The sequence below is a fragment of the Trachurus trachurus genome, assembly GCF_905171665.1.
Source record: "Trachurus trachurus genome assembly, chromosome: 13".
Lineage (NCBI taxonomy): Eukaryota > Metazoa > Chordata > Actinopteri > Carangiformes > Carangidae > Trachurus > Trachurus trachurus.
Window position 1 is genome coordinate 4,812,905 of NC_139892.1, and position 14,059 is coordinate 4,826,963.

General features: G+C 40.6%; 1 protein-coding gene across 1 annotated transcript in view; it reads right to left on the reverse strand.

Moving 5' to 3' along the window:
• Nucleotides 1-1,491: 1,491 nt before the first annotated feature.
• The window catches only part of myo7aa (myosin VIIAa), a gene marked incomplete at both ends in the record, with an annotated part of 99,242 nt that continues 86,674 nt past the window's right edge, over nt 1,492-14,059 (reverse strand). Inside the window, 13 exons of the mRNA XM_083984952.1 lie at nt 1,492-1,584; nt 2,606-2,725; nt 3,201-3,284; nt 3,475-3,591; nt 5,246-5,431; nt 5,563-5,669; nt 8,268-8,355; nt 9,216-9,329; nt 9,419-9,524; nt 10,570-10,725; nt 10,923-11,065; nt 12,626-12,794; nt 13,721-13,845. Of these exons, the coding sequence (XP_083841078.1) occupies nt 1,492-1,584; nt 2,606-2,725; nt 3,201-3,284; nt 3,475-3,591; nt 5,246-5,431; nt 5,563-5,669; nt 8,268-8,355; nt 9,216-9,329; nt 9,419-9,524; nt 10,570-10,725; nt 10,923-11,065; nt 12,626-12,794; nt 13,721-13,845 (1,608 nt within the window). The remainder of the gene's footprint in view (nt 1,585-2,605; nt 2,726-3,200; nt 3,285-3,474; nt 3,592-5,245; nt 5,432-5,562; nt 5,670-8,267; nt 8,356-9,215; nt 9,330-9,418; nt 9,525-10,569; nt 10,726-10,922; nt 11,066-12,625; nt 12,795-13,720; nt 13,846-14,059) is intronic.

Sequence of the window (14,059 nt, forward strand, 5' to 3'; positions counted from 1 at the left end):
CCACCAACCACAGGGACTAGAAGTCTTGTCAGTCTCTTTCAAAATAAGGGAATAGGACAAAGAAACACATTTCATCTATAAGAGAGGATGTGGACCAAAACCTCTGACAAATAAAAAACACTGATGCTAAATCTGTAGACAGGACATGAACTCACTGTCCAGAGCCTGGTCATGCACTCAGTCCAAACCATTGTAACAAAACACCACACTAGATAGTGTCAGTGACAGTCCTTTAATGATCCCTCCATTTGTTACCATACCCACCATGACCTCTGGACAGAAATGTCCACCTATAGTGAGAGACATTTAACATCAGTTACTCCCAAAATATTTGTGATACATTTAAGGCTGGGTCTTGACTCAACATGAAAATCACTTTTGACATGGGTTTCAAAATGATTTAACCCCTTCCTGGCCAGTTGTTTTAGCTGCAAAAACACATGATTTCTCATACTACGTTTTTATTTTAGTATTTTTTTTATTCCTGACTATATTCTGAAGGTTTTTACAGAGGGGATTGTCGATATATCATTCATCCAACATTTTATTCCAAAAAAAAACAAAAAACAAACAAAAAAAAAAAACAGATTTTTTTTTTTACGGCTGGTGACAATATTTACTCATTTACAGAGTGATAAAAAGAGATATCCAAAACCCCCTCTGTGAAAACTTCTGACTCTAATGTGTCAACAAAATAAAACAAAGTGGCTTTATCCATTGTTCAGATTTCAGTTCTGGAAATGTATGCAAATTAGCGCATATTTCATCAGATATTGCCTCATTTACATATTTAAACATAAAATCTGACAAAACTTGTAATAGAAAAGATATTTGTCTTAATGTCAGTGATAAACTTGGGAAGTTTCATGGTGATATCTGTTAGTTAAATTTTTTAGCTTAAAATACATAAAAAAAAAACCCATAGGTGGAAGTGGACATTTTTGTAAAAATGCATTACGAGTCCAAAAAATGGACTTTCATCCTAAAACTCGGGACATCCAGAGTTTACCCAGAGATACACCTCCTTGACCTTTCATTTGACCGTGGGGAGTTGGGAAAGTGTGAGAGGTGGACAAAAATGTCCAGGGGTCATCTGAGGGTTCCAAACCTCGAAGCAATGAACAGCTGCTGCCACTTGGGGTCACTGCAACATTCATTATACATGCAACATTAGAGCAGAGAGTCTCTAGTCAGAGGATGTTCATCAGCGTGTCTGACCACAGAGACGTCCACCTGCAGCTGTCAGAGGTAGTCGTCTTCACTAGATGGCTCATCACTATCATCATAGGTGTAGTTGTCGCGGTAACGGTTGCTGGGGCCTTCTCCGGGATCGTTGCTGCTGGGAGGTGAACTCCTCGACCCTTCTAAACTAGCAGAAGGACTGCGACTCATCCTCCACAGCTGGTGGGCGAAGGTCCGACCCCAGCTGCAATGTTGGCCAATAGGCCGCAAGAGCCGGATGAGCTCGGTGGCCTCCTGCCAATAAGAAGTTCACTTGCTGTGGCCCCGCCCCGAGCGCTGCTTGTTCATGGTGGTTAACATCTGACTGATGTAGGAGGTCAACAGGTCGTCCATCTTGTAGCCCTGCAGGTCAGGTGCACACACACACACACACACACACACACACACACACACACACACACACACACACACACACACACACACACACACACACACACACACACACACACACACACACACACACACACAGAATCACAACTGTTTTTTTTGCCAAGAGCAGTAAAGGTCAGTTTACAGCCCCAGGAACTTGTCTTAGTGTCGAGTGCAAACATAAAGGTACCAAAAATAGTTTAAAGAGATAGTTCATCCAAAATTCAAATTTCACTCATTATCTACTCACCCTCATGTCGACTAAGAGCTGTGAGAATTTTCAGAGTCCTCCGTACCTTCTCTGAGTTACGGGGGGGTCCGCGCAGCAGTATTTGTCCATATAATGGTTGTCAATGGATACCAACTTTCTTCGTCCAAAAAGACACACCAAAAAACATCCAAATGCCTCCATGCTGCTCGTCTGTAATGTCCCTCTTGTATTGAAGCCCCGACATGAGAAATTGTTCCGAAAAAAATTAAATAAGTCTATATTTTAAGCTTGTTTGTAGCGGAAGCTCCCAGTGTCTCAGTTCACTGCTCTTCCTGAGAGATTTGCACTGACCGGCGGAACATTTGGATGTTTTTTGGTGTGTCTTTTTGGACGAAGAAAGTTGGTATCCATTGACAACCATTATATGGACAAATACTGCTGCGCGGACCCCCCCCGTAACTCAGAGAAGCCACGGAGGACTCTGAAAATTCTCACAGCTCTTAGTCGACATGAGGGTGAGTAGATAATGAGTGAAATTTGAATTTTGGGTGAACTATCCCTTTAAAGGGAGGGATAAATATAGAATTAAAAATGTAAACAAAATAAAATAAAATAGAATGAATTCAAATATTATAGTGCAAAAGATACGCATACACTATATGCAAAACAAATACGCATATACTATAAATATGCATATACTATATAAAAAATAGTGTGTGTGTGTGTGTGTGTGTGTGTGTGTGTGTGTGTGTGTGTGTGTGTGTGTGTGTGTGTTCCACCCACCAGCGAGGTCTCACACAGTAGTTTGCTTCCTCTGACCAGGTTGCCAATGGTGATGTGGAAGTAGGTGTTCCCACTGCTCCAGTTGGAGATTTTGGTGAAGGGGTGTGTGGTCAGAATGTCCTGCATGTCACACAGAGAGAGATTAAAGGGATAGTCCTTTTTTTTTTTGGAAGTGGGGTCGTATGAGGTACAAATGGCCACGAAGTGAAATATCTCTGCTCTGACTCAGCGTAGAACCAAGTATCACCAGCAACTGCACCAACAGTGCAGTTGCTGGTGCAACTGCACTGTTGTTCTCTGAGTTGACAGAACTACTGCAGAACAGGAGACAGGTCTATATTAGGAAACTAATAGCTCCAGGTTGAATTTACCTGGAATTGTCCTTTAAGGAAATTTACATTTGAGGGGGGGAAAAAAACAGTGAAAAAAAAAAAAATGAAAGAAAAAAAAAAAAAGTTTATTCAACCACAAATTTTGGACCCCCTGTTGAAGATCTCTGTGTTATGGTCAGCTGAGATATCATTTGGATTTACCTCTCAAAGTTTGAAATGAGCCTTGACAAAGTGTCATCAGTCAGACTAACTCAGGCACATACCTTGGTCTTGGGGTCGATGAGACTGACTCCATGCTTGTTGATGGCTATCAGCAGGATCTCTGGGTAGTTGGGCTCAGTGGTTTGCTGTGGACAGAGAACAAATATTCAGGCACTGATCATCTGTCACATACGAAGCAGTAATATTTAACTTATGTGACAAAATGACACTGAAGTCAAGATGTTTTGCTAACAAAACAAAACAAAGATAAAATGCAGCAAAGCAAGAAAAGCACTGAGACAAATGAGTGAGGGCTGCAGAAGAAATGACTTTTACCTTGACCTCAAAGAAAGCAGAGCCAAAAGTCGGCCATTTGTAGATGATCTTTAAGAATATCAGTTTGGCCTCTTCCCTTGATTTACCGGCCTGCTTGTTGAAGTATGCAACCACAGACTGCAATTATAACACACACACACACACACACACACACACACACACACACACACACACACACACACACACACACACACACACACACACACACACACACACACACACACACACACACACACACACACACACACACACACACACACACACACAAAATATAAAACATATTCTGGTTTGTTTAACACTTTTTGTTCATGTGTTCTCTCATAATTAAAGGGACAACGAGGAGTTTTGGAAAAGCAAAGTGTTTTCCCACTACATTTATGAGCCTCCGTGCACCGTGAAATTATTTGACCGGCGCAAGACAGACTCATGTTTTCATTCATCAAGAATTAAAGTCAGAGGTTGGAAGACGATCACATACCATCGTAGTTCTGACCATAAAGGGCGATTCGGCGGCGTTATTCTCATTACTCGCCACAAAACCGAAAGTAAGGAAATGCTGGTCGGCTCGCCCAGCATTTCCCCCACCACTAATAATAACTAGGGCTGGGACTCGATTAAAAAAATTAATCGAATTAATCAGAGGCTTTGTAATTAATTAATCGCAATTAATCGCATTTTAATCGCATATAAATATTTGACCTGAGAACAGTGAGAAGCATTTTTTTTCCAATGGATTTGAGTATACCATTGAATGACTGAATACATAAGCTTAAGCATTCAAGGTGGTACTTAACCAAGACCAACAGACTAGGGATGCAAATTATCGATTAATTCATTCATCGATATTTGATACATACAGATTAAATGGTCTTTCCTTCCAATACACTATGATGATTACTGTAGTATTTAACTAGGCTACTTAAATCACAGTAGCATAAACTGATTTGTTGAACTCAGCCTGATGTAAACATTAATAAAACTCAGTAACCAATCACACAGGCAGCTCCATGTTGTCCCTGTGTGGTGTTCAGGGACAGGTCAGGACAGTCTGAAGACAGAGCTCTGAGGGTGAAGTCCTATCATAATGAGATGAGATGCACCTGTGACAGTGACAGGTCATAGATATAGCGCTGCAGCTGAGTAATTAGCGCTATATAGCGCATTTAGCGTGCGCCCGTGTCTGTGTATCTATGTGCAGGCAGAGATCAGAGATGGTGTTTTAAATAACCATGCTAGCGTTTCACCAGCTCTCATCTCTGCCAGTCAGCCTCTCAAACTGCCGCCTCTCTCGCGTGCGGGCGCACCGCACGTAGACACATGTGAGAAAAAAAAAAAAAAAAAAAAAAGTTTAATAAGTGCAATTAAAATGTGTTAATTTTTTTTAACGCGTTAATTTTTGTGTAGTTAATTAATCGTAATTAATGCGTTAAAGTCCCGGCCCTAATAATAACAAAATAACGATAGAGACAAAACGATATATTTATTGAAAATGGAGCCATTAACAAGTGTGGGTAATGTAGATTCATCCACATTAATATGAGACTTTTTTATTGTCGCGGAATTTTTCGTTCTGCCGACGGAGAAACTCCTCATTGTCCCTTTAAGATGACTTTCTACTGTGTAGACAGATTCATGAAAATAAGGACATTGACTGGTACTGTGTATTTGTGTATAAGTATAGAAATAAATACATAAATATAAAAGGAAAAAGTAAATAAATTTTAAAAAAGACATAATAATTTAAAAAAAGACATTAGTTTTGCAGGTTTACCCTTTTCCAGTCATCAGGTGACATTTGACGAATAAGATCTTGAGGAACCAGCTCCCGAAGCATCTTGGGAATTGTAGGAAAGTGGGATTTGTCATCCTCAAACTTGACACGGTAGATAAGTGCTGCAAGTTGGAAGACCTCTTCTCGGGTGCACTTATGGTAGCCACGGAGGTATTTAGGCAACTCCTGAGTCAAAAATTTGAAAAAAGAGGAATAGCATATTATAATTGAAAAAACCTTGGATGAGTGTGTGTGTCAGCTGAAACTAAGGTGAGGTGAAGTGCAGGGTTTCTCAGTGGAAACAGCATCAAACTGACCTGGTAGTAGTGGAAGATGAAGTCTGCAAACGAGTCCTTTCCTGGAACTGTGCTGGTCCACAGCTTCTTCATGAAGAACACCTGATAGGTCAGAGAGGGAATGATACCTGTACGGTGGAAGAGAAGAGTCATTTACACTCTGCTGGAATATTAGTAACTTGGCCTCAGAAATCCTGTTGTTGTGTCTGAACTATTCATTTCGTTTTTTCCCCACCCTCTGTTGAACAAACTTGAATTAGCACTTAGCACTTCTGAATGTAACAAACACTGTTTTTCTTAAAAACTAAATACAGACCATCAGAAATGTTTTGTTTATGGGCTTCTACTCATATGTGTTGGTGACTGTGTCTGCAGAGCCACGCCCCTCTTCCTGTAGTTTGATGTTTTGGTGTAGTCAGGATGTTTCTGGGTGGAGTCAGTGTGTTTTCCGCAGGTAAAGTTGGGCCTATATTTTACTTTTATACAGTCAGTCACCACTGAAAGAAGTTGTGCGCTCGCAGCAGTCAGATAATCGGATAATCGGTAAAGTTAATCATTTCACTTAATGTGGCCATGAATACATTAATTTAGATGTTTCGCCAGTGTTGCCCAAACGCAAATCTTGAATAAGTCTACGATGTTTTCACATTTAAAAAGGTCTTTGTTGTCTTTGTACAGAGACAATATGAGATTTGCTTGTAGCTACAGCACCTAAAAAACCCACTATTTCCATACGCACAAACACACACTTGTATTCTATAATTTCGATCAGTGAAATATAAGAAAACAAGATGAAAATACAATTTAAAATGACAGAACTTGTTGCTCTAGTTTATTTATAAAGCTTCATATTTAAAAGTAGCGCAAGAGCTGTCAGAAATTAAAAGCAGCTCCTCTCTTGTCATATTTACAGCAACACTGTTGCTTCAGGCTCATACTATATCGCTCATACTCTCCATTAAAGCAGAAGTAAGCGATCCGGTCGTTTTGGCTAATGCTGCGTTCCAGGCAGGCTTTTGAAACCGTAAATTACAGCTTCAAGTCACAACTTACGATTTTGTAGCGTTCCAGGCAACCCACTCGTGTTTTTCCGACCTGTTTTACCGGTGAAAGTCACTATAACGGCCACTCGTAACTTCCGACCCGTGAACTCGTACCAGATCGAACTGGTACCACTTCACAGGTCGGAAAAACACGAGTTACGGGTTGCCTTGAACGCACCATAACAGTCCTCGTCCCTACGTCACCACATTCACGCGCATCCCTTGGCTGCACACACAGCCCTGCATGCCGTTCTCTCTCCTCATTGGATAAAAACTGTAGGATACGAGAAAAGTTTTCTCCTCGGCTCAGAGCAGAGCAGAGGGACTGAGAGACCCGTGTTTCAGTCCAAACACTCTATGTAAGTGATTGCTGTCGGAAGATATAACTATTTAAGACTTATATTAACACAAAAATATCACTCACTTCTGCTTTAAAACAACCTGCTGCTCTTGGCTGAAATCAGCCCGTTGTCGCTCCATTCATCATATGACGCCAAACGCCTCCTTTGATGTGAACACGCACAGAGCATGAAGCTGAGAGCCGGACTTAACAAACCAAGTTGATAACCAGCTTCGTAGCACCGTGGTAACTCTGACCGGGGCTGGAGGTTTAGTTGAGCTGCATCATGAACACAAAGCCTGGCCATGTTGAGCCTCCTGAATGTTGTGTTTACAAACTGCAACTAACAAATCTCCAGACTCTACCTTTAAACTAAGAAAATGTGTACAGCACAACTTCGATTAAATGGGTTCATTCAGAACAGCAAAGACCTACACATTACAAGAACATGATGCTCATGTCGGCCAATCGACTGTCAACTTTCTGTTTACAGGCAAATCTGTTTTTATGTGTTCAGAAACTAAACTGACACCAACTCCGTAGGAGAATACACAAAGATTCTCAGTGGGGTTCAGGTTCAGGTTCAGGTCTGGACTCTGGTCACATTGGACCACATTTCTTCCTTGAAGATGATGGTTCCCCACTCTCCTTCCAGTTTCAATAGTACGTTGGACAGTTCTTAACCCTCTCAACAATCTCCTTAGATGTTTTATTTGCTTGATGCCATTCATTTGACCCTTCTGAAACAGATTAACATTAGGGGTGGGAGAAAAACTCGATTCACATAAATATCGCAATATCTTTTTTGACGATTTTTAAAACTATTTTTTTTTGAAAAAATCTTTTTTTTTTTTTTAAATCTTTTTTTTTTTTGAAAAAATCTTTTTATTTATTTATTTTTTTTGATATTGTGCAATGTGCGTTTGTTAGCCTTTTTTTTTTTACATACAGAGAGTACAGGTTTTGAAAAGGGTTTAAGTTCACTTTATAATGCAGTATGTTAATTTATAGGCTCCTACAGTATTTGTGTGCAGATAAATGTTAAAAATGCAGACTAAAAATCGAGAGAATCGGCAATATAGTAGAATCGCAATTTAAATCTAATTGCCATCCGATCCAATCGTAGAAGAATCGAATCGGGAGAAAAGCATATCGTCCCAGCCCTAATTAACATCTTTTCCACAACCACAGGATGCGTCTTCCGACAAGGTTGACTCCGTTAGGGTTAAATAACTTTTTGCCAGCAGAAACATAATCATCCATGCAGTAATTATCCAATGGGAGGCTCTTTTTTTTGGACAGGCCGTGTATCTTTGCTGCTATAAACAGATGCTGGTACAAACCGTCTTTAGCTGGTCGAGATTTCTTAATCCAGTCAGTCAAATGTCTGACAAAGTCAAAGAAGAAATCTCCCTCTGGGACACTTATCACCTGGAGAGAGTCCACACACATTCACACACATCAGCTTACTGTAATGCAAATTCATCAATGAAGTCATTATAGTATCACTATCATTTACCTATTTAGATGTGAAATTTAAAGGGATAGTTCACCCAAAATTCAAATTTCACTCATTATCTACTCACCCTCATGTCGACTAAGAGCTGTGAGAAGTTTCAGAGTCCTACGTTCCTTCTCTGAGTTACGGGGGGGTCCGTGCAGCAGTATTTCTCCATATAATGGTTGTGAATGGATACCAACTGTCTTTGTCCAAAAAGACACACCAAAAAACATCCAAATACCTCCATGCTGCTCGTCTGTAATGTCCCTCTTGTATTGAAGCCCCGACATGAGAAATTGTTCCGAAAAACATTAAATAAGTCTATATTTTAAGCTTGTTTGTAGCGGAAGCTCCCAGTGTCTCGATTCACTGCTCTTCCTGTGTCACCGGCGGAACAATTTCTCATGTCGGGGCTTCAATACAAGAGGGACATTACAGACGAGCAGCATGGAGGTATTTGGATGTTTTTTGGTGTGTCTTTTTGGACGAAGAAAGTTGGTATCCATTGACAACCATTATATGGACAAATACTGCTACGCGGACCCCCCCGTAACTCAGAGAAGGAACGGAGGACTCTGTGGACTGTGAAAATTCTCAGAGCTCTTAGTCGACATGAGGGTGAGTAGATAATGAAATTTGAATTTTGGGTGAACTATCACTTTAAGACTGTACATTTAAGACTAGAAAAATGAAAGAATAAAAGGACAAACTTTGATAAAAGAAGGTCTGACAAGAGTAACAGCAGAAAAACAACAGACACAAAACAGGATTGGAATGTCCTAGTTCAGACCTTGTCTGAGATCTTGACGAAGAGGCTGAAGCCCTCAGGAGACTTCAGCAGCAGCCTGGTTGAGATATTCTGGCAGAAGTCCTTTGCTTTGGTGCTGGACTCCACTTCAAATGCCTGCATGTTTCACATAAATATTGAATACAAAAAAAACTCAATTTTTCAAACTACACTTCCTCAGTATTAATTATGTTTGTGTGTTGTACCTCATCTGTATCATCAGGGAAATAGACTTTGTGGAATATCTGTGTCGTCTTATGTTGGATTGCCTCCACCTCAACCAAATGAGGGGGGTACTTCCTGGATCCATTACTGTTACAGTGACAACAATGACAAAAAAAGCAGAAAAACAAAAGTTTAGTCCAATTGTGTGTGATAAAAACTGAGTAATTCAATGAGCCTATTACTACATCACACGTCTTTCAGAGGTTCCGCCTTTAGCGCTCCTTTAAACATTTGGTCAGTCAACTCGCTGTCCGTTTGGACGGGTAGTCATCCATATACTTCATCATAGGTGGGACAGGCGTCAAGGAACGGAAGATTAGCCTCAATACAAACGATACAATATACAACAATATCTGGCTAAAATGTTGAACTTTACCATTTGTGAGAGAACTTTTCACTGATCTGGGTCTGCTGGCATTTTACCTACATGATCGTGTTGCTTTTGTGAATGTAAGAAAACAGGTCTATGTAGACCAGTGGTTCTCAACCTTTTGTACATCAAGGACCCCTAAATTGACACAAATTAGACCACGGACCCCCATTGGACCAAATTTTGAAGTAAACACCAGAAATAAACAAATATTTGTTTGAAGAACATTACTTTTTTATACTTTTAAATTAGGGCCAATGGCGTGAAGTTTTGGAAATATTATAGAGAAATTTCTGGAAAAAAGTGGTCCAATTTCTCCAAAAACATTTAAACATTTCTAGGAAGAAGTGGTAACATTTCTCGTAAAAAATGTTCAAAATAAAAATAAAAAAGTGGTCAATTTTCTAGAAAAAAGCGGTAAAATTTCTAAAACAAAAAAGTTAAAAAAAAAATCGATCAAGAAATCAAGAAATAAATTGGGGACCCCCTTCAGATCTCTCAAGGACCCCTAGGGGTCCCCGGACCCCACGTTGAGAACCACTGATGTAGACTTCAATCATTATTTTAAGATAACCAATATCAAACTAACAGACATTTACAAAAACAGCCCATCATTTCCACTGCAAATGGGGTAACAACCTTTATGACATGACATAAAGGTTGTTTATGTCATGTTTGTGTCATGAGAAAGTTTCTCATTACATCAGAATAATAAAGAAACATCCAGTAAGTTGATGTCATTGAGCGATAACAAGTGTTTACCGTAGTGCTTTGTGCAGTCTCTGCATGCAGTCCCCAGACAGCGGGTGGTGTTTCTTGGACTGGAGGAAGCGCTGGATGTGGGGCAGCAGCACGTTACTTGGTGGAAAGAGACCGGAGCACAACCACAGCAGCTCCCAGCCTTTCTCCTCACTGTACCTGCAGCAGCAACACAACACCTCAACAAACACTGCCCAAGCCGCACAACACTCTGTTGTGTGTTAAGTTGTAGAATATTTACTAAAGAAAAATAATCATATCACTGTTTTGATGAAAATAGAATAATACAATCATATTTGGTGTGTATTCTTGTGGGTGTCAACACGACAGATTATTATGGACTTCCGTTTACACACTTAACATGGTTGTCAGTGAGCTGTTTGATGATCTGACAGTAGATCTCGTCTTTCAGAGGTTCCGCCTTTAGCGCTCCTTCAAAGATTTGGTCAGTCAACTCGTTGACCGAGCGTGTCCGTTTGGACGGGTAGTCGCCCATGTACTTCATCATAGGTGGGACAGACGTCAAGGAACAAAAGACTCTCCTCAATACAAATGATACAATATACAACAATATCTGGATGTGACACCGAGGGCAGAGAAAATATTCCTGTCTGTAATCATGTGCTTCTTACAAACATTAAGTATATCAAATTAAAAAAAGAAAAGAAAACCCCCCACTACATATTCTATATTCTGTCATTTCCCAGCTTGGGATCAATAAAGTATATCTATCTATCTATACTGATTTCTTGCTCAACACAGAAATCAATGTGCCAAAAGGCAAAAAAGTTTCTCTTGAAAATGTTGTTCTGTCGAATGAAATCATTGGTTTATTATGACTTAATAACATCCCAATTACAGTGTTATATACTAGTGGACAACCCTGTTTTTCTCTTCTGTTAAAGTTAGCATGCTAAAAACATCTCATCACTTGACTATAGCGAGGGAGTGTAGCATCCACTCTGCCTTCAGTCCCACATGTGAGTATGTAGAGACAAGTGTAATCTAATCTCCCATCTTGTAAATGAGTTAAAGGTACGCTGTAGGCGAACCTGTTGGGAAGGATGTACAGTACTGTAATCTGTGATGACTATATGTATTTATATGTATTTATTGTGTCATGTGTGTGCTATGTGAGCTCTACTGTGTTGAACTTTTGTTGCAAACCAAATTGCCCTTCGGGGACATTAAAGATTTTCAAATCAAATCAAATCAAGGTACATTGTGTAGGAATTCCTCCCATCTAGCGTTGTGGTTGTATATCACAAGCAACTCAATCATATTTTTCATGCTGCATTCACCTGAAATTGGGCAGAAGGCAGACGGACGACAGCTGCTGCAGGTAACGGCATAAACAAGCCTCTATGTAAACAAGTGGTCCGTCAGCACGAGGCAAAACAATACACGTGACAATATGTTGTCATGGCGATGTCGTATTGTTTACCTGACCCACGTTTTACCGGCTTTCTCTGGACTTCTGTGACTAAAATGACATCTGGTTTGTTAGCGACGGCCGTCTGCCCGACTGCAGGTGAATGCAGCATCAGTGTCACACTCCATTCCTCCTCACTGCGTTACCGCGGTGACTTTTCACAGACGCCACCTCGACCTGAGCCGACAGCTCCGGTGTCTCCGCTGAGTTTCCGTGGTTTCCTACCGTCACCATGGAGACACCACATGGCAGCCAGCACCGAGCTTACCCGCTCCATGTAGATATGAATGATATGAACGGCTCATTCAGAGCTGAAAGGAACACTTCAGTTTGTTGATGGGGGGGATGACTGAGTAATGAAAAACAGACTTTTGAACCAAATAATCAATTTTTGTGAATAGATAACAGGAGAAGTTACACAATGTCCCTTTAAGGGTCAACACTTGTGTCAAATGAGCATCACTGCCTGTTTTTGCTACAGCAAACAACTGCAGGCTCCTTTCCTTCCCTTCTTTCCCTTCTCTCTCCACTAACAGCTGGAATAAAGGACAAACTGCTATAAAAGAGTCCAAAAAGAAGAGAAAGAAAAGGAAAAAAATGGGTCAGACACGGCATCACATCAGCTGTTTCCAGGATATCTATGAATGACATGCAGGCGTCCTGAGCCAACTCCTCGTGGTTGACCACCTTCTTCAACAGTGGCTGCTTGAGTGGCTCTCTGGTGCACATCCACATCTTGTCCTTCCCACGATTCTTAGTAACCATCACTCTGCTCAGAGTGTGTTTGGGAGGAGGCCTAGAGGAAGCAGGTCAAAGGCTCAGTGAGGGATCAACAGGGGTTGAGCCACAATATAAGGGTTAAAGGAATAGTTCACTCAAAATTGAAATTTCATTATCTACTCCCCCTCATGTGGACTAAGGGCTGGGAGAAGTTTCAGAGTCCTCCGTGGCTTCTCTGAGTTACAGGGGGTCTCGGCGTAGCAGTGCATGTCAATATAACAGTTGGATGGATACCAACTGTCTTTGTAACAAAAAGACACACCAAAAAACATCCAAATACATCCATGCTGCCCGTATGTAATGTCCATCTTGTATTGAAGCCCCGAAATGCGAAATTGTCCCGAAAAAAATTAAATAAGTCTATATTTCAAGCTTGTTTGTAACGGAAGCTTCTCTTCCTGGTCCATCCAAATCTTGCGAGATTTGCGCAGTGCGATTACGGACGCCAGCGCAAATCGCGTGAGATTTGGACGGGGCATTTCGGGGCTTCAATACAAGACGGACATTACATACGAGCAGCATGGAGGTATTTGGATGTTTTTTGGTGTGTCTTTTTGTTACGAAGACAGTTGGTATCCATTTCCATTTGCAACCGTTATATGGACATGCACTGCTACGCCGAGACCCCCTGTAACTCAGAGAAGCCATGGAGGACTCTGAAACTTCTCCCAGCCCTTAGTCCACATGAGGGGGAGTAGATAATGAGTGCAATTTGAATTTTGGGTGAACTATTCTTTTAATGTCAACAATGTTTTCAAACCCCTTCATAAATCAACAAATAACCAAAAAAAAACAAGACAGCAACAATAAAGCAATATATAACTAAAAAAAGAAAACAGCCTGAGCCCACACATGTGACTGTGAACTGTAGTTGTGTTGTGCATTCTCCAAATGTTGTGTTTATATTATTCATGTTATCTTTGTTTGTGTTTTTATTTGTACCTGAAGTAGTCATAAGAGAACTCTTCCAGCGTGTAGGGTTTCATTCTGCCATCTGTCTCTGGCTGGACAAGCTGCGAAACACGAACTGACTCCTGTCTCTGATCCGGTGTCATGGTAACCAGTGCCTGATTGGATTACATTTAATTACAAAACATGCTTCAGACAAGTTGTTGTATAAAATAAGATCAAGATGTTACAGCAGTACATTAAGATTAAAATATTTCTCTTCATCAACCTTTCCAAAAATAGTGCTTGAATTTAAAAAGGTGTGATTTAGTTGTACTATGCTGCAAACTGTCACACAGGCACTGCTGTGTGTGTGTGTGTGTGTGTGTGTGT